The 20,885-nt window shown below is 54.6% G+C and overlaps 1 protein-coding gene across 1 annotated transcript in view; it reads left to right on the top strand.

Moving 5' to 3' along the window:
* Prdm16 (PR/SET domain 16) overlaps positions 1-15,551 on the top strand; it is a 316,464-nt gene extending 300,913 nt beyond the window's left edge. Inside the window, exons 11-17 of the mRNA XM_051171023.1 lie at positions 1,695-1,864; positions 2,395-2,472; positions 7,985-8,154; positions 8,695-8,869; positions 12,829-13,065; positions 13,799-13,973; positions 15,278-15,551. Coding sequence (XP_051026980.1) covers positions 1,695-1,864; positions 2,395-2,472; positions 7,985-8,154; positions 8,695-8,869; positions 12,829-13,065; positions 13,799-13,973; positions 15,278-15,412 — 1,140 coding nt within the window. The 3' untranslated portion in view covers positions 15,413-15,551. The remainder of the gene's footprint in view (positions 1-1,694; positions 1,865-2,394; positions 2,473-7,984; positions 8,155-8,694; positions 8,870-12,828; positions 13,066-13,798; positions 13,974-15,277) is intronic.
* Positions 15,552-20,885: the final 5,334 nt, after the last annotated feature.

Genomic DNA, 20,885 nt, shown 5'->3' with positions numbered 1-20,885 from the left:
CACCCGGCCTGAGGAAGAGAGGCCTGTGGGGGGCCAGCTTCCCATTGTCCCTTCTGCCCACTGCTCCCATGGGCCTACCTCCTCTGCCTGCCCTTGTGGCTCAGAGCCAGGATGAAGAGGCTGAGAGGAGATGACTTATGGTCACCAATGAGATGACCCGAGGCTAGGCTGTCTGTCACTCAGAAAGAGACCGGTAACCATGGGAAGAAAGTTTCTGTAAAACAGGCATCACTACTACGAAGGGACACTAAATAGCCTGCACTCTGGTGCCCAGCCCCATTCAAACCAAATCCTTCTGGGCCTGAGCCTTTACAGGGTACAGATAGAGTGGCCCTGCCCAAAAGCAGGCCTTTACCAAGCCTGGGAGCCTTAAGGAGTCTCCATGTTCATAGGCAACCATTAAGACCTGCAGGGAAGTGGGCACTTATCTCTGTGCCAGGGACCTCGGCGTCACCCCCTGGGTGGGTGGCAGCCTAGAGACCAAGATAGTCTCCCTCTGCCCGTGGCCTCTGAGCATGGGCTGCAAAGAGTAGACGTGGTGTGTTCCGATTAGGGCCACGTGTCGGTCCTATCTCAACAGGGCAAAGCCCGAATCTCGGCAGCCTGCGTAGAGCTGCCCAGTGGCCCAGTGGCCCAGCGGCCAAGGGGAGGCCTCGCTGTTGTGGCTGAGCATAGTGTCTACTCATCAGCTGCTTTCTATGGGTTTCTGTCCCTGCTGGTGTTTCCCCAGATGCCACGTGTCCCTCCCTACCCACTGCGTTATGAGGCTTCTGAGGGGCAGTAGCACAAAGCCCTCTGTTCCCTGTTGTCAATGCCCAGCGAACAACCCATAAAGATGCTGAGGGCATTTCAACAAGGTGCCAGTTGGCTGAGGTGGCTAGAGCCATGCAGAAGGGTCAGTCAGCCAGTCACATGACATACTGCCTTTGTTCACCCATGAGCAGCTGGGTCCCAGATTCTGACATCGGTGAGCAAGTGCCTTGTGTGGGGTGGGAGTGGGGGGGGCAGCACTAAGCAATAAACACTCCCCAGAGGCAGCTGGCCGTGACCGGGGAGCCTCAGGTCACACCTTGTCACCCATGCTCCATTGGTGAGAGCAGTGGGGGCTTCATCGAGGCCCAGTTTCTCCCCAACACTCACAGCACTTGGAGAGGCTGAACCTTTCCTCTCAAGTCTTCCTTTGCCTACCCTCCTCACCAGCCATCTCTGCGGTCTGCCAGACCAAAGCTATCATCCAGGATACATGTTTAGCAGAAGCATGGAAAGCACCGCCTGAGGACGGGGCCCAGCAGGGCACCTTCTCACACCTTGTAACAGGGCCAGGAAAATGTCCCATGGGTTCCTTTATCTCCGCCATGCTGTTGGCCCTTGCCTCCACCTCCTTTGGTGTCCGTGCGACAGGTGGGAGAGGTGCAGCTTCATGGTCAGTGTCTCTGTTGACAAAGCCTCAATGGAGCCCGCATAGCCTGGAGTTTTAATCAAATTCTGCTTTCTGGCTGGAAAGAGCTGCTCCAGACAGCCCTGGACTACAGCTCCAGTTCTGAGAAGGATGGGGCCGAGTAAGCTATGGCGCTGGCTCAGCACCTGCTTGAAAGTCAGATGTGATTAGACACAAGACCCTGGGTGCACACACTCTCTGCAGACACATGGCAGCTGTGCCAAGTCATTGATCTCTGCCCTCTCCGTGCCCACAGATGTCAGCCATAGAAACCATGACAGAGAAGCTGGAAAGCTTTGCAGCCATGAAGGCCGACTCAGGCAGCTCCCTGCAGCCCCTGCCTCACCACCCATTCAACTTCCGGTCCCCACCCCCAACGCTCTCGGATCCCATCCTCCGGAAGGGCAAGGAGAGATACACATGCAGGTGAGGATCCGCGCGCCCCTTGGGTGCGGGTGGGGAGGGGTCACACGCACGCACGCACACACGCACGCACATGCACATGTGCACATGCACACGCACATGCACACACACACACGCGGCTGTGAACCTGTTTCTAGAAAGGCCCAGAGTTGCTGGTGAGGCTCAGTGAGGAGAGTGACCCGTGTCTCCTTGACGGCATGTTCTGCACATGAGTCATGTGGGGCCAGGCTTCTAAAACCATCTTCTGTGCTGTACTGTCTGAGCCCAGTATTGCCAAAGGAGAACAGCTCAGCATTTAGCCAGAGCACAGGGAAGGACAGTGAGCCCAGTGCCTGGTATGTGTGAGGGTGTGCCCCCAGGCTTTCTTGCTGATCGTAGCCACTGTGGCCCCCAGACTGAGGGAGTGATACTGGCAGGCATGACAGGTCCTACCCCCCTGGGCCTCTGAGCTGGGCTCGGGATGAAGAGAAATCTGGAAAGGGGCAGTGTGGACCGCCCTAATGTCTCTCCCACCTCTCTTCCCTCTGCCCCAGGTACTGTGGCAAGATCTTCCCCAGATCTGCAAATCTCACAAGACATCTGAGGACACACACCGGGGAACAGCCGTACAGGTAGGAGCCACATAGTGTTAGTAACAGAAGGATTTTTCCTGCTTGCTTCCATGTACCCTGAGTTTCCCTTCTCTCAAGCAAGCACCAACGGCCAGATGCACCCATGGGGCTGTGGCCACCAGGACAGTGGACAGGAGCCAGAGGTCTGGTTCTGACACTGTCTGCCTCTGTCTCCTGGCCTACCACCTTCCGGCTCTAGTGTAAGGACCAGGCAGGAAGTACCCAGCAAAAAGATGACAGCTTCTTCCATGTTCCCAGAAGAGGACATGTCTCCTTCTGCAGCTGAAGTGTCAGCCAGGGCAGGCAATCAAAACCAGGGAGGGGTGTGGCTTGAAGATCATGTCTCCACAGGTCTCTGGGAGAACGTTGGCCAGCCCGCCCCCATCCATCATCATGGTGACCACTCCCTCCCCAAGTATGAGCTCGTAACGAATGTGGGGTATCCTTGATGCCGTGAGTGTCAAGCTAGGCATTTGTTGCTAAAGTAGACTGTCACCCCCACAGCATCTTGGGTTGTGTCACTGAGTGATGCGGAGCGGCCTCCCAGTGGATCTTGGTGTCCCTGCCTCAGAAATGAACAGCCGCACCTTAGATGCTCCCTGAGATCCTCCAGGGGTTGGGACCGACGTCCACTCTTGCCTACTCTTCTGGCCCCAAGTCCCTGTCCTCTTAGCCCTTGACCCTTTGTCTTTGCAGAAGAATGACTGAGGGTGACTTTTTTTTTCCTTGCCCCATGCTCCCAGTCAGGGAGGGAGGCCTTTTTTAACAGAGCTCCTCCTCGGGCCGATTGTCACCATGAGACGAACAGGGAAATGGCCGCTTCTCTGCCAGGACTAGTTTAGCAACACATTCTGGGGTGTGTCTGGCTAGCTGAGGCTTTGAGAAAGAAAGTCTGGCTTGGTTTTAGAGCGATGGCGCTAGACTGCTATGCTGTGCCCGTGCAGAGCTTGCGTCACCAGGAAGTGGCCACATGATGAGGGACGTCTGGGGACGCATCTGTGTGCCCTTCCCTGCGGCAGGGGTCCCATGTGGGTATGCGTGTGTTGTGACCACCCCCTCCCCCCAGCATATACAGCTCATCCCTAGTGGCTACAGGACCATCTCTATGCTAGCAGAGTAAAGAACAGCTCTTTCTAGTTCTATGTCCCATGCTCCCAGCCCCTCCCTGACACACAGCCATCGCCCGTCCCCCCCCCCCAAACCCCTTGTCTACTCTCTGAAAATAGTGGCTTACAAGTTAACAAAGGCAAGCAACAGAAAGATTTATTTGGTCTGGTCCTCACCCAGAAAACGAGCCCTGTGTTTTTTCTGTAATGAGAGCCGACTCCTGGACAGCGTGTCGTGCTAAGAGCCCCCAGAGGGTAGGGGCCGTGTTTATAGAAGAATTTAATTATCATTGATTTCTTTTGCTCTCTTAGAGTTTCGACTTTGGTAACAATAATTGCTTTGCAAGTTTGTGTTGCAAATCCTGACTTTATCTGGCTCGAGGCAGGCCTTCGCCGGGGGGTTTAAAGCGTGCAGTGTGCCCCCTTGATACAGCCGAGGACCTTGGTCTTTGTTTTATAGCTGGAAAGGGTTTAAGCAGGAACTGGAGAGTGCATAGCGCATCCTGGAAGTCCACTACAAAGGGCATAGGCCTAGCAAGGATGCTTGACCCCCCCACCCCAGGTATGATGTCAGCACACAATGTGCATGGTCACTGTGTGTGCACATTTGTGTGCACATGTGGGTGTGTGCACCCTGCAGAGCCTAGGACCCTTGAAAAAATAAAATAGATGAAGAAGGTTGCCTGGAATGATCAGGAAGCTGGTTTCACACGTGTCTCTGTGTTCTGACAAGAGTGGCCTCTGCTTTTCCCAGGGGTAGCTTTCCCACCCACTCCAGCCAGGGTACAGTCCTTGGCCCTCAGCTTCCCCTGGGCTGTGAAATCTTTGCCTGAAGTTGGAGACCAATGCCTGACGACACTGTTACGTCCTAAAACTCCAGAATGCAGGTTTTACGGAACTTGGGTTACAGAGGTAGAAAGGTCTGATCAGCTGTGGCTGGGGAAGCTGGCCTTGCAAGCGTGAGAAGCCACAGCCAGGCCTCAGGCACCCACAGAAAAGCATGGCAGTACGTTGCTGTACTCTCAGTGCCAAGTGGGCAGAGGCAAGAGGGGCCCTAGAATCTTCCGGCCAGTCAGGCTAGCCAAATCAGGTGTGCTCCGGGCCCAATGAGAGACCCTCAAAAATAAGGTAGAAGAAAGCAATAATAAAGGACACCCAGAGTCAGCCGGGTGGCGGTGGCGCATGCCTTTAATCCCAGCACTCAGGGGGCAAAGGCAGGAGGATTGCTGTAAGTTCGAGGCCAGCCTGGTCTACAAAACGAGTCCAGGACAGCCAAGGCTACACAGAGAAGCCTTGTCTCGGGGGAAAAAAAAAAAAGATACCCAGTGTCAACCTCTGACCGCCACCCAGATGTGCACATACGTGCATACATACCTACATGCACACACTAGACATGCACATGTATTCACATAGGCACTCACACACAGATGAAATTTCAGTTAAAATTTTTACATGGAAAAATTAAGAATTGAGAATGAAAGGGCTGGACCCTAGTATTCCTCTTTCCAACTTTGAGGGAGAGGTTTTCGGGGCTGTCGGGTATACCCTGAATCACACAGAGATGCTAGCCTTCCAGGGCCAACCTGGAACTCCTGGCCAGGTGACGTGTAGCTCTGTTGCTGTCATTTCCTCCCCAGCTCCTGTTCAGTGTCCTGCATTTTAAAAACTGACTTGGTGTCTGGTGGGGGCTACAGGTGGCTCCTGAAAGTCCGCTTCCGTGTTTATTTTCATTCTTAAAACGTTTTAAATCCTCTTTCTTTTCCCTTATCCATCCTCATTTTTAAAAGGGTAAAGCAGTGCTGGCTGTTAGTAGCCCTCCTGTGTCCCCAGGAAGGAGCTGCTACTGAGGGGCGGGGGTAGGGGTGAAGGGGGACCACCTGACTTTGCTCTCTCCTGCCTTGTGCATCCCTCACTTTCCTGGAACTGCCACAGGCATGGTCACAGCAAGGTCCTCCCAGAGCTCTCTGCCTGGCCGCCTGTGCCCTCTCTTTCTCTCAGCACAATGGTGTGTTGCTTTATGCGCCACAGCTGTAAATTTCCCCAGCCGCCTGTCAGCTTACTCACAGTGCAGGGCCCAGCTGCTGGGCGAACTCTGCGCCCTCGCAGCCCTGGGCTCTCTGCTCCCCTAAATTCCAAGTGGACGTCTCTGCCTGGACCATTTATTTAGATTAGAACACAGAGAGGCTACATTCAGCACCCTGCAAGCACATGGGATGCTGCAGCCTGTCCTGGGCCCCCAGAACTCTGCACCCAAGAGCTGTGTCCCTCCGACCTCTCCCCCACCTTTCCGAATTCCCTCCCCACCTCACTTCATCCTAGCATTCCCAGGCTTAGGAGTCTGTGCCAGAGTGTGCAGGGGTTGGGGGGGGGGTGCTATCAAAGAGTCTCTGCGTTTCCTGAGGAGAAGCCAAAACAAAAACAAAAACAAAAAATGTATGAATGAGCTTCAGGCTGGGACTGTCTAGCTGACCTGTGTCATCTGCAGAGAACACTCACGCTGGTTGAGTGAGCTCAGTCCCATCTTAGCCTTGGATTTACAGTGCAGATCGGCAAACCAAGTTTTCCCTTCCTGAGCAGAAGATCTGGGCCTGGCTCCGCTCAGCTGTCTGTGTTTCAGGGTGTGTGGGGGAAGCAGGTGAGAGGAGCGGAGAGCACCTCTGGGGTACTGCATCCATAGGGGGCGGCAGAGCGTACTGGGTTGAAGTCTGTTGTCACTAAAGCTAGGAAAACCAGCAGGGATGCCTTGGGGCAGATTCTGGGGCTGCTTCCGAGGCTGTGGCAAGGTAGGCTGTGACCAAGGACACCCGGGTGCCCTTGAGGCCACTACCTAAGATAGAGTAGAGGCCCAGCCCTGTCCTAAAAAGTCTAGTGCGACAGCTAAAAGGATAAAAGGCGCCAGGGGCTCAGACAAGGCTGGAAGCTGCAGGAACTGAGGAAGGAGCCCTGAAGGGCAGCACCGGAGCTCAAGGTTGGGAGTTGTGACGCCAAGCCTGAAGGGAGGGAGGGCACCTCTCAGAGCAGCCTCCCCCCCCTCTGGGGCCTTTAACTTCCTTGGTTTTATCAGGTATCCAGGGACCAGAGGACTTGCAGGTTCTGAGCATCCAGCCCTGAATCCCCAAGTGAGCAGGGGCCTGCCCAAGTTACTAACTGCAACCCCTGAGGGCCCTGGATTCTGCAGGGACAGACACACACTGTAGAAGACCATGGTCAGGGCCACCAGGCACCCTGGGCAGGGGCCCACGTTGACCTCCAGGGTCAGTCTCCGGGCCCGGCCCCTCCTGTACTGGACAGCACAGTGCCATAAAAGCTGCTTTGACACAGCCCCTCCTGGCCGTGTCCCTGGTGTCCTCAGGCACGTCCTCGACCACATGACAAAGGCTCGTGACCAGTGTGCTACTCCAGAGCAGGCCACCAGCCCCGAAGCGCAGAGGGGTAAGGGCCCACAGGAATGCAGAGCTGCCACATTTAGAACAGTCACACACCCCGTGGGTGAAGAAAAGCCCCCATCTTTGTCATCACTGAGGCTGAGATCACAGCCTCTGGCTCCAGAAGGGAAGGCAGCCTATGTCACGGCACCTGTGCCAGACATCTTGTGTATTGCTCATCTACCTGAGCACACGCATGCACTTGTACACACACACATACACACACTGCACACATGCACATATATGCAGTAAAAATAAATACAGACTCGGGAATCCCTGTGGCAGGATCCGCCTGTGCAAGGCTTTCGGGGCAGCCCGCAGTCACCACATGCTCAGACTCCCACAAGGCAGAGCTTGCTCCTTTTCCAGGCATTTCACCTGTGCTGCAGAGCTCGGAAGGCCCCTCCTTTGTCGTGGGCATCGCTTGGCCCAGTTATAAAACCGGGGGAGAGCAGGCCTCTGTTCTCTGATGTTATGCCACACCTGGGGGCATCCGCACAGCAGACATCTCTCACCGCCCACAGCTTTCTAACTGCACCAACGTATGCTGGGTGCTGGCATTTTTTTTTTTCCTGATTTCCCAAGTGTTTAATCAATCTAGTGGGGACATGAAAGTGACCAAACATGCAGGAGCTGGCGAAACCTTGCAGGGCTCAACGTGACTACTAGCTGGCCTCAGCGTCAAAACCAACAATTCAGGAAGCCCCCTACCTAGCCTTCAGGGCTGGCTTTCTCCCTCTTTCCATGGCTCAAGGCTGCCCTCTTGCGGCAAACTAGCAAATGTCAGCTCACATTGTGTATCTCGGCATCTTACTCCCTCCTGTAGCGCAGGGCCTGGATGTCTCTAGGGACAGGTCTGAACTCTCCAACCAGGCAGCCAGGTGGCCCAAGAGACTCCACAGTGGATACAGGCCCTGTGGAGGTGGGTCTTGCCCTCTCCCACCATACTTGATCTCTGAGGAAGGTGCACCTGTTTTCCAGGTGCAAGTATTGCGACCGGTCCTTCAGCATCTCCTCCAACCTCCAGCGGCACGTGAGGAACATCCACAACAAAGAGAAGCCGTTCAAGTGCCACCTGTGCAACCGTTGCTTCGGGCAGCAGACCAACCTGGACCGGCACCTGAAGAAACACGAGCATGAAGGCGCGCCAGGTGGGTGGAGTGGGGTGGGTGGGGGTGGGGTGCCAGGTGGGTGGGTCGCCAGGTGGGTAGGGGTGGGGTGGGGTGCCAGGTGGGTGGGTCGCCAGGTGGGTAGGGGTGGGGTGGGGTGCCAGGTGGGTGGGGCACCAGGTGGGTGGGGTGGGTAGGGGTGGGGTGGAGTGCCAGGTGGGTGGGGCGCCAGGTGGGTGGAGTGGGGTGGGTGGGGGTGGGGTGCCAGGTGGGTGAGGTGCCAGGTGGGTGGAGTGGGGTGGGGGTGGGGCGCCAGGTGGGTGGGGTAGGGGTAGGGGTGGGGTGCCAGGTGGGTAGGGTGGGTGGGGTGGGGGTGGGGCGCCTGGTGGGTGGGGTAGGGGTAGGGGATGGGATGTGGCAGAGGATGGGCAGAGGAAGAGGCCTGGTGGAGGAGGGGGTGGGTCCCAGGCACCCTCAAATAGCCCTCTCAGAAATGGTTCGCCCGAGCCCACCCCTAAGTGCACATTGGCACCGAGGGCCAGATGCACGCAAGAATGCCCCTGACACTCAGCCCATCCACAGTGAGCCAGCATGCCGGGGTGCTCACAAACCACCTGGGCACCAGTGCCTCCTCCCCCACCTCCGAGTCGGACAACCATGCAGTTTTAGATGACAAGGAAGATTCCTACTTCTCCGAGATCCGAAACTTCATCGCCAACAGCGAGATGAACCAGGCGTCCACTCGAATGGACAAACGGTAAGCAGCAAGCCAGCCTGGGCGGGTCTAGACTCAGCTGCCTGAGGTGCGCGCATCCCCACCCCTGGATGGCACTTGGCCCTGCGTGGAGGACGCCCCCAGGTTCTATTGCTAGGAACAAGAAGAGTCCTCTCCCCTCCAGCCTCCACGTGTGCACACCTGCCACAGCTTTTCCACTAAGAGGCTGAGCACGAGCGTCCTGTGAGATCATGGGAATTTACACTTAGAGGCCAGCACAGGGCCAAGTGGCAACCCCGTTGTGTGCTTAATCCAGACACCTGTTTTTAGACAAGAATGTTGCCCCTTCGGGGACACACATATGGAGAGGGAGAGGGAGAAGGGGGGAGAGAGAGAAACAGAGAGACTGAGAGAAACAGAGACTGAGAGACACAGAGAGGAAGAGAGACAGAGAGGAGACCACAGAATCCAGCCAGGTCACAGGGTGTTCTCGGATACCTCACATCCAAGCTTCAGGTGTCCTTTCCTTGGGGACCCTCCCTTCTGCAAGGATACATCTGTATCCAAGGAAATCAAACTGATAAGAGAAGTCATTGAGAAACAGAAGTTCCGTAAATTCCAAGAAACTTCAGTAAGGCTCTCCAGTTTCGAAGAGGAGAACCAGATACCCAAGGAAGTGGGGAGGCCTCGGTGTAGCCCAAAACTGGCCCAGAACCTAGAGCGAGGAACCAGCCTTTGTTGCATGAGCCGTCATGGGTCAGAGCTCTGAGCCGCCAGAGCTCAGCTTGCTCCCGTCCACTTTAGGAAGTGAGGGAGGGTTCCCCAGAGGCACCTCCAAGGCAGGCGCTGCATCTCCCTTGTCTCCGGTGCTTTGGGGAAACTGAAGTCTGGACCAGTCCAAACCATCAGTGAGGATGCCTTGAGCTCTGTTTCTGCTCGCTAGTCTGTGGTCCTGCTGCGGGTCCCTGGCTGCATTAGATCCCAGTCTACAGCCCACCAAGTGCCTTGGCATACGCATCCTGGCCCTTTCAGATGCCATGTCTGAGAGCTACTCATGTGTTTAGCTACTTCATGCCTCCTTCAGAGGAAGCTGAAGGATGCGCAGGCACGCGCACCACACACAGCAGGAGAAGACAAAGGAGGAGGCCACTTGTTGACCAAGGAATGTGGAAGACACCGGATTCTTCCTCAGGTTCTCCCAGGGACCAGCTGTGCTGCGCCTTGATCTTGGCCTTTTGGACTGTCCATTCCTGCTGCTCTGAGCCATGTCAGTCAGGACACTAGCCCAGCTGATGTAGCCATGTCAGTCAGGACACTAGCCCAGCTGAAGTGGCCATCAGCTGACGCCATCACCTGAAGCTGACGCCAGCCTGCCAGGGCCCCTGCTGTCCCTGCTGGGCCACACTTACTAGAGATTAGGCATGCAAGAAGAGAGACCATGGTCTCTGCTTCCAATCAGCAGGGCTCCTCTCACCTGGCCCGAGACCAGCCAGCAGGCTTAGCTTACCCACACAGCTACCTGGTGAATGTGCCCTGGGGCTAGGCTGGCTCTCGCTCACACCTTCCTCCTCCTGCCCTTAGGACTGTAAGGGCTGTATTCTCTCACAGTGTAACTGTAAGGTGACAGAAGCCAGACCCCGCCTGGCCTAGAACCTTCAGGAGATGAACTTGACGTATTCTTGGCTGGCCCCCAACACAGGTGACTTAGAAGCCAGGGACTTAGGGAGCTCCCTCAGAGCCTGTCAGAATTCTGCCTGTCCTGGAGGGCATGTCGGGAGGCAGTGCCACACGGGTGGTGACTACACAGCACTGCAGTAGAATCTCTCCCGGCTCGGCCCCGCCTATACAACCGCAGCCTTGGCACCACGTTGCAAGTTCGTCCCACTCAGATGCCGTCTTCAGTGAGAGAGACCTAACGCCCCTCTCCCACAAGGCCACGGGCCCCACCCAGTCAGACCCGGAGAGCTGAATATGCATGAAGAACCTGGTTAGCTGAGTGCTCAAGGCGCGGAATCCAAGAGCTGTTTGTCTGTCCGTTCCCTCTGCTGGAGTTGATCCTGCCAAGACAGCCACAGCTCCCCTGGCACACAGGCTGTGCCCGTTGACTTGAACCCGCACTGGACGGGTGGCGGCCTTCGAAGGAAATAGATCCGGCTCACTCACCCTCGTTAGTGAGGAAGCAGAGCACAAATGTCTTGCCCGGGGCCTGGATGGAGCCCTCGGGTTAGGACCCCTGCCCTAACCCGATCTTGCTGATCTTGCAGAGGACTGGCATTTGCTTCCTCCAAATCCACACCAGGCAGCTCGCCATCACCTGCAACTCCAGCTCCAGAGGACCCAGTGCCCTCTTTTGGTACCCTTGGGCACCCACATGCACACACAAACATACAAAGAGATATTTTCTTTTAAAAGTCTTGCGCAGAGGATTTGAGGACATGGCTCAGTCAGTAGAGCATGTGCTGTCCCAGCATGTGGGTCCGAGTTCAAGCCTCAAAATCCATGTTTTAAAAATAAGAAAAAGAGCCAGGCAGTGGTGGAGCACTTGGGAGGCAGAGGCAGGTGGATCACTGTGAGTTTGAGGCCAGCCTGGTCTACAAAGTGAGACCAGGACAGCCAAGGCTGCACAGAGAAACCCTGTCTCAAAAAAAACAAAAATAAATAAATAAATAAATAAATAAGAAAAAGAGTTGGTGGGCTGGAGAGATGGCTCAGAGGTTAAGGGCACTGACTGTTCTCCCAAAGGTCCTGAGTTCAATTCCCAGCAACCACATAGTGGTTCACAGCCATCTGTAATGTGATCTGATGCCCTCTTCTGGCCTACAGGTGTACATGCAGGCAGAATACTGTATACATTAAATAAGTAAATCTTTAGAAAAAAAAAAAAGAGTGGGCATGGTATAACAAACACCCCATATTCCCGGCTGGCGATGCAGGGTCAGATACCCTTGGGGCTCTCTGGCCACCCAATCTAGCTAAATAGGTGATCCCAGGCCAGTGGGAGACCCTCATAGTGAATAGTGACTGAAAGGGCATGGGTGGTTGAACTTTGGCCTCTATGTATACATACACACGTGTGATTGCATTCACATACGTGGAGTGTGTATGTGTGTGAGAGAGAGACAGAGAGATGGAGACAGACAGACAGACAGACAGACAGACAGACAGATGGAGAGGACAGCGGACTAAGAGAGACCAAACAGGTGTCTGAGATCTGCTTGGCTGCAGAGACCCTAGGAGCTGTGAGTTAGAGCCTGGGCTGCAAGCCGGGACCAAGATCCCTGGTGCCAGCCCATCCTGCCAAGTGTGTCTTGCTGGCAGCAATTGCCTGAGCCCAGCCCTCACTCCTCAGGTTTTGCACCCGTAGATTCTCATGGCTGCCTGGGAGGTGTGTGCACAGATGGATATCACAGAGTCCTGAGCAGGACGGGACCTGAACACTTTTCCACGCCAGTGTCCCAAGGGCGCCTCCCACCCCAGCGTCAGGCCTGGTTGCAGCTTCTTGCCTAGTACTGGTACCCACGTTTTCCAGTGGCCTGGCATCTACTCCTCAGGGGCCCTACTCTGAACCCCACCTCTCCCTCATGGTATTTCCATCTCTCCTGGGGTGTCCTACTTTCTCCATCACTCTCACTCCTCGGGGACTGAGGAAGTGACCCCGTAACTCCCTCTTTTAGTGACCACAGGTGCCGGCTCTTTTTGTTTGTTTGTTTTGTTTTGTTTTTTGAGACAGGGTTTCTCTGTGTAGCCTTGGCTGTCCTGGACTCGCTTTGTAGATTGTAGACCAGGCTGGCCTCGAACTCACAGGAATCCGCCTGCCTCTGCCTCCCGAGTGCTGGAATTAAAGGCGTGCGCCACCACCGCCCGGCTAGGTGCCGGCTCTTTTTGAAGGGCTGGGGTGGCACGGGGTGGGTGTGTGGCAAAAGGGGGACAGCCACCTTTGAGATCTGCAATAAGAAGAAAGGCCCCCTGAACACAGCCAGGGTCCTCACCTGTCATTTCAGGCCTGAGATCCAAGACCTGGACAGCAACCCACCGTGTCCAGGCTCGGCCAGTGCAAAGCCAGAGGATGTAGAGGAGGAGGAAGAGGAGGAGCTGGAAGAAGAGGATGATGACAGCTTAGCTGGGAAGTCACAGGAGGACCCAGTGTCCCCTGCACCTGAGCCCCAAGGGGTCTATGAAGATGAAGAGGATGAGGAACCACCCAACTCCCTGACCATGGGCTTTGACCATACCCGAAGGTGGGGGTGGCCAAGTGTCGGGGTATGGGCTGGGTGGGGGGACCTGAATATACGAGGGGACAGTTCCAGAGCCGCCTCCTCCAACCTGGCCTCACCTCTGCCTAGCAAGTGCTGCTATACCTCAAGGATTCAGAGCTAGGGCTAGGGTGACGCTAGCCAGAGTCCAGGGCCCTGGGTCTGCTTCCGGAAGCTTGCGTGGGGCTAAGGAAGGGAAGGTATGCTGTGCTGACCCTGACTCGAGAATCCTTGGCTGTGCTGTGCAGCTATTCACATCCACCTGGGGCAGCCGGGCCCAGCACTCACGATATTAGAGGTTGGGCAGGCCAGAGCCATCTCTGCATGTCCTAACCGTCCAGCATTTGAGATACCCTGGGCCAGCCCCCTGGAGCCAGCATTTCTTCCCCAGACCCTCGGTCCTGGGAGTGGGTAGGGCAGCCAAAGCTGCCCAGAGCCTCAGAAAATTCAAACCTCCTTCTCAACCCTTTGCCTGCTGCCTGTGATGTGTGCACGCACTCACCCTTCCTGCTCTCCGCCTCTTCACTCTCCGACATCTGTGTGGTTTCCCATCTAGGATGTCCGTGTGTCAGTGTGTCTTGTCTCCTTCTGCATGTGGCTTGTGGAAACCTGTGGCATGCATGCAGGCACGGGGACCAGCCGTGAAGTGCACTAGAGAGATGCTGCTGGTGGCCAAAGAGCTGACCCCAGGCCCCCCTCTCCCTGGTCCTTGGTGCAGGTGTGTTGAGGAGCGAGGAGGCGGTCTGTTAGCTTTGGAGCCGACGCCGACCTTTGGGAAGGGGCTGGATCTCCGCAGAACAGCTGAGGAAGCACTGGAAGTTAAAGATGTGCTTAATTCCACCTTAGATTCTGAGGTTTTAAAACAAACCCTGTACAGGCAGGCTAAGAACCAGGTAGGTACCCAGCAGAGCCCTCGGCGCCATCCCACTCCCACTCAGCGTAGGCAGCAAGCAGCTGCCATGCCTCCTCAGCACAGGATGACCAAGCACTTCCAGCTAGCTCTAGCTATCCCATGGCTGGAGGATATTCAGACAACACAGCCTCCCATGCCCGCTGCATTGTCTAAAGAAACAGCCTAATAGCTGTATTGCCCCCAGCAGCCTGGTGTAGAGCAGATGGAGGGACTGAAGACAGATAAACATGAGCTAGCTCTCGGGTGGTAAGCGAGGGCCACTTTCCCCAGTTCCCTATCCCATCCCCAGGGAGGGAGCATCTGTGATCAGGTCTGGGTCTCTTGCTGGGTCTCCCCACTTCTGGTCCAGATGAGTGGCTATCCTGCTGTTTTAGGGGGAACCTCCATCAGGGTCGCTGCTTCTAAACCGGAGCTAACGCAGGTTCCGTGAGGGTCCAGGCTTGTCCTGGGCACCCTCTGTGGTCACATCACAGGGAGAGTGGCCACAGGACTCTGGACCACATTGTTGGGGCATCTCACCCTAGGCGGCCTACCTGGCACCACCTCAAGATTTCCACCCCAATTCGTCTGCGTGTCTGTCTTTGTCTCTAATTCTGTCGAGTGTTTGCTCAAGGGCAGAGGGATCCACATTGGTCTTCCCTAATGCCCACCTGTAACACACGGACTGCTCCACACAGCCCACAGCTCTGTTACCTCTTTGCCCTGAGCTCGAGGCAGAAGGCCGCCCCCATGATTGAGGCCAGCGAACACAGCATCTCAGAGACATTCTTCACTCTGCTCCAGTGGCCCACCCCCGTCATTCAGAGTCCCCCAGGCCTGCTGCCCACTAAGCAAAGATAATCTCACTATCATGGAATTAGGCGGGGGACCAACTCCTGTCAATCCCCAGGGTGCTCCCATAGCAGACACTGATCACTAGTTTTGGCCAGTCGCTAGGCAGAGAGACCGAGGGGAGAGGGAGGGGGAAATGCAATTACAGGGGAGCGCCCCAAAGAGGTCAAGGGGTCCCAGTGGGCACAGAGGCTCCTAGAGGGGCTACTGTGTCCTGGTGTCACTCTGGGCAGGAGAGGTGACCCCTGCCCCACACACTCCTTTCTCCCTCTCCCGAGCCAGAGGAGTCTGGGCCTCTCCAGTGTCTTTTGTTCCCTTTTCTCTCTCTAGACTGGGCAAGGGTGAGGACAAGGGTGTGGGCAGGGGAGATAGACAGGCTGGGGACAACTGGTGAGGCTCAGCCGTCTGGGATGCCCCTCACCTGTCCCGTGCGGCTTCTTCTTCCCTCACCAGGCATATGCAATGATGCTTTCCCTCTCTGAAGACACTCCTCTCCACGCCCCCTCCCAGAGCTCACTGGATGCTTGGTTAAACATCACAGGAGCCTCATCAGAGCCTGGAGCCTTTAACCCCATCAACCACCTCTGAGGTCCTGGAGGCCCCAGGGCCAGAGTCCAAAGCCAGGGTACCAGCTGCAGGAGATGGAGAAAGGGAGCCAGGGAGAAGCAGCTCCTGACGCCTCCACTTTGCCTCGCCTCCACTTCCAACCCCACCCGCCGTGGCTCAGATCCAGTGAAATTCCGAACCTGAAGGTCCCTCCAGTAGCTGCTGACCTTTACCCACCTCTCAGAACTGGCCTCAAGGACGTGGTCTGCAGTGGTGCAGTGTGTGGCCACCGGGGACAGCTCACAGAGCTGTCCATCAGATGACTAGCGGGCAACTGCATGGTATGGAGGAGGGGAGTGGAAACAAGCGGGCACCTGCTGTGGAGAGAGACCTCACAAATGATTTTTATAATGAGAATTACATGAATAACCCTTTTGGTAATCTTATTGACTAGAGAGTCTATTTAAGCATGTGGGTTTTAAAAATAGTATTTTTTAAAAAAAAAATCAAGAATAACTTGCAAAATGTTTTTTAAAAGTGATTTTGCATTGCTTTGAAATTTCAGCTTATTGGCAAAAACCCACACCTGCCAGGACAAGGAGCGCTGCTCAGGTGTGTGCCCTTTATAATGTAAATAATGGAGAATTTTCTATCTCTGACCCTGTTTGTACAAGCCAAGGTGATTCTGCGTGTGCCCAACACGGGACGAGGTGCATAGAGCCACTCACCTAAGTAAGATGCTGACTGCACAGGGTTCTTGGACATGGTGCCTGGCTGCAGGTCTGTGGAGGCAGGACAGGGAGGTTGCCTTGCCCCGCGCGGCCTGCCGAGGAATCCGCGGGTCCCCCACCCAAGATGCCCCAATTGTATGGGGAAGTCGGGAGCCTGTGGCTCAGGTCTTCCATGTTGGACAGCTGATGGTCTTCCTCCCCTCAGCAGCCCCCCAGCACTGGCCTCGACTGCTGCTCTCCTGAGGGCAGGTCCCTGGGCCGCATCTAGGCCTCCAGCCTTCCACCCTCCCCAACCCTGGCAGTCTGATGTCCTCCGCATGGCCACCGAGCGTGGGGGCATCCACCCACCTGCTCCACCACTCCAGGACACCAAGTACTGCCTGTGCCTGAGACTCCGGATCAACCACGTAGCCACCACTTCTGGTCTCTGTGTGGGTTCCTGGCGGGACAGGAACAGATGGAGGACCCTGGGGACCTGCCATGGCAAAGAGCAGAGACGGCAAAGCCCCCCGGGACCGGATGCCTCACTCCCCTGGAATGGCCGGGACATGTCTACTTCCCTGCTTGGATGGGCTTTAAATTATCCCATGATTTCTTCCCCTGATGGAATTTACCTTAATCTGTATATAACTTGTAATTTTTTCTAATTCATTTCTTTCCTTATTTTATTTCTTCCTTAACAGTATTTTGGGGGGGGCATTGGACAACTTATTCTGAAGAAATTATGTTAATATAAGTACATAGTGAAGGACCAAAACCGCGTGATAAGGCTGTGTGGTCGGTAACCAGGGAGTGGAGCGGTTGCTAATGTGCCAAATACCCCTGCGTCCCTCTCTCGAGGAGCCCTGTGGTCACCACTGCCCATCTACCAGACAATCATATGATTTTTGTTAAATTTGAGTTTCAGTTACGTTTTAAGACAAGTGTTCTATTTATTTTATTGTTTGGAAGGGGAAAAAAGTGATTATCCCAACAAGAAAAGAGGGGGAAACCTACCTGGATTGCCCTTTTAAAAAGCGAGAGAGAGAGAGATAGAGAGTGTGTGTCGGTGTAAACAGCCATGTCGTAGGTACATCACACTGCAGGCATGTTGGCGATGCTCTCGGGGAGCAACTTAAACATCCAAGTGGGTCTGTCTTGTACATGCTGTCGTGGGGTAAAGACAATCACCTCTGTTGATGCTGAGTGGTCCAGGCTATGCTGGGTACCCCCTGAAGACACTACTAGCCAGCGGGTTCCAGAGAATCCCGGGGCCGTAACACAGAATAGCCCCGGGTTGTCCTCAGAAGCACATTCATATGTGCAGAACGGACAAAGCGGGGCAGCGGGGACGCTCTGCAGAAGAACTTGACATGGTCGTGTGGTAAGGATGTGTAGTCCTCTCACGGGCTCGTGACATCCCCTCAGTGATGGGCTGGGCCTCGGTTTAGGTTCCTCTAGGTGGGGTCGGTGTGTAAGTTCAGCCCTCAGTCCCACTTTTGTAAACCCCAAATTACACGCTTTCTTCTGAGAAAGAGTAAGGTGTGTGCTTTCTTTTCCGCGATGTGACTTTCTCTCTCCAACGTGGGGAGTCTGTGCGGATGGAGACCACCCCACCCCACCCCGTGTACCTTTTTGACAGCGGCAGGGCAGGTGCTTTTCTTGTCCTCTCTAGCACTAAACCCCTGATCTTCTCTTAAACCATTATTGCCCCTCCCCTTCACAAGAGTCCCAGCTGTGCTAAGTCGTATGCTTTGCCCCGCCCCCCCCAAAGTGATACGAGCAAGCCCAGGTTCTGCTAGACAGTGGCCATCCCCTTGGGGCCAGCACTTGTAATCTGAAGGGCTCCCACCTCGCCCCGCCTCCCCCCCCCCCCGACACAGCAGCACTTGATTCTCTGCAGTGCACCCCGAGCATGCTGCCCCCACATTGCGCTGCCCCTCGAGCGGTGAATCCTGCCCACCTGGCATCGCTGTACTCTTGCAGTGCCCACCTGGCATCGCTGTACTCTCAATGTGCCCAGCTGGCTCAGGCAAGACTCAATAGCAGGAGATTCTCTCAGGGTCAGGGAGTTGCACCAGGTACGAGTTCAAATATCTCAGCCGTACACAGCAGAGAAAGGCAGGCCAGGTGTCCAGCAGGACTGTTTCCCAGGTGATACACTTTAGGTTGTTTGTACTCGCTTCCCCAAATAGAAATTCACAAGGAGATCTCCTCTTCTGCATTCCCTCCAGACCCGGGCACGCGAGGCCACGGTTTTGCTGCCGTTCCTAGGGTGATCAGGTAGGACCTATAGGGCCTCACCATCCTGCAGGTAAGGTGGATTCCGCATCGCAAGACCCAGAATATCCTTGTGCTAACCCAGGGTGTATGTATCAGTAACAGGTGAGCGCGGCATGACCAAGTGTGCCCTGCCTGCGAGACCTACTCTCCAAGGCCAGAAGAACGCGGGAGTGGGGGAGGGAGCCGGGGGGGGGGGGGGACAGCTACCCAGACCCTGTCTGACCTCACTCTCTGCCTCCTAGAGTCCAGACTCGGCTTCCCTTGCCCCAACTACTTCCCCAGTAAGTGTTTGCCAAGCACTTCCTTACATACATATCACGTGTTTTAGACGCGGAGCTCAAAGCACTGGATCACGGTCCCTATCCCGTCCCCTGTCCTCCTGCCCAAGTGACTGAAACCTACTGAGCTGTTCATGTGCTGTCCCAGGTAGGGAAGAGGAGGCACCCTGCACTGCTGCTGGGACAAGAGGGCAGGGAGGCCTGGGCTAGACAGCGCTCCTTCCTGCCAGTGGGTACTGGGACACTCCTCTCCACGGAGATCAGCCGGGTATCAAAAGCCATGAAAACGGTCTCTGTAGCCTTGAGCGATACTGTGACAAGACATTCTTGCATTTTTTTTCCCAGACAAGTTTCTTTCTCCCACCATTCCAGTCGTTTGTTTGTTTGCTTAATTCCTTTCTGTCACAGATTCACGGCACCACTTCTGGGAGGGGAAAGGGCTGAGTCGAGGAAGGCAGCTTGAATTTCTAGATATGTGATTTCCCTCGCAGTAGGAGGAGCCTGGGGTCTTTGTCAGTGCCTCCTGCAGCACAGCGGCGTCAGCACAGGGAAGTGGGTCCTGGTGTCAGAGTACATAACTTAAAGCCTGTGTGTGCTTGGGTGCGTGTGTGCGAGCGTGTGCGTGCGAGTGGTGTGTGCATGTGTGTCGTGTGTGCCTGTACTTTGAACCAATAGTATATAAATATATAAATATAAATATAAATAAATAAATATATATATATATATATATCTCCCTGACACCTGCGAGATTTCCCCAACCTGTACGAGTGTTGCCATTGTTACATTCAGATCTGATTCAGTTTGTTTCTGTTTCTGGTTTTGTTTTGTTTTTGGGGGTTTTTTTTTGTTTTGTTTTGTTTTGTTTTTGTTTTTGTTTTCCTTTTAGAACTATATAGTGTTGAGAAAGAAATCAAATGTAAATGATGTCTGGTTTTCATATAATGTTAAAAAAAAATTAAAAACCATTGAGGAGGAGGCTGGTGTTTGTCCTAGCCCCCTTCCTTGTAAATTACTGTTGTGTTGATAAGCTGTGCATGGCTCGTGTTTAGTGGTCATTATTGTGTCTGTTTGTGGAATTTTTATTACGAGGAAAATCCCGTAGATGCACTTATTGAATACGTGGTTAGGGTCTAAGTCAAGGCCAGGAGTCCTGAAAACGCCCACGAAAACGAAGCTCCGTTCCTGGTGACTATGGAAATCGCTGTGGGAGTCGTGAGTTAAGAAGAGACGTAGAGAATTGTCAAAAGTGACTTTTGCAGATCTCATACCGAGGCTTGTGGCAAAGACAAATGTAGAGATTTCTGTAAGGCAGAAGCCAGGAGAGGCTGGCTTTGAGGTCAATGCTGTAGAATAGGACTGACTGGGTACCAAATGTAATCTTTCCAATGCTACAATGAATTTATACATGAGATTGATATGCAATAAATCTGTGTGTTTTTCTAAGTCTCGGTACCTGCACACTTCATTTAAGGGGAGCCCTGGCCTCTGGAGTGGGACAGGAGGGGTGTGACCTCCCCAAGCCAAGACTGAGTCATTCCAGGTGCTAGGTGAAGCCATCCCCTGTGCTGGGGCAGACACCAGGCAGTGTGCCCATTTATTTTGCATTGCACCCAGCTGGGCCTGGAGCTGTTGAGCAAAAAGACCCTAGGGCTGCTGGAGAGCAGACTCAGCTTCACAAACCCCCAGGGGCTCTTCTATGGAGACCCGGGGTTGCCCCCCAACTCTAGTGTCTGACCCCAGCTTTATTCTGCTCTGGTAGAGAAGCCTGTGATGAATAGCCCTGCATAGATGGGTGCCAGTTGACTACGCCCAGCCGTCCCCACGCACTGCTCTATAAGCGAGGCCAGCTCAGTTCTTGAGTGAACAGCCTTGCCTGTCCTCTGTTGGTTTTTCAATAGAGAGTTTCTCTGTGTAGCTTTGGCTGTCCTGGACTCACTCTGTAGACCAGGCTGGCCTCAACTCACAGAGATCCTCCTGCCTTTGCCTCTCCCATGTGCTGGGATTAAAGGCGTGTGCCACCACGCCCGACTCAGGTATAACTCCATAAGAGAACTAACTTGTTTGGGGCTGTTGAGAGCTCAGAGATAAAGGTGCTCGCACATATGTTCCTTGAGGACCCTCAAGGTAGCAGGAGAGAACTGACTACCTCAAGTTTTCCTCTAACCTCCACTCACACGTTATCACCTGCACACACTCACACACGTGTTGCTTATTTTAAAGATCCTGTTTTGAGTGGCCTGAGCT

This window comes from Acomys russatus, chromosome 29 (assembly GCF_903995435.1).
Source record: "Acomys russatus chromosome 29, mAcoRus1.1, whole genome shotgun sequence".
Lineage (NCBI taxonomy): Eukaryota > Metazoa > Chordata > Mammalia > Rodentia > Muridae > Acomys > Acomys russatus.
Note: the sequence above shows the minus strand (reverse complement) of the source record. Positions and strands in the feature narration are given on the sequence as shown.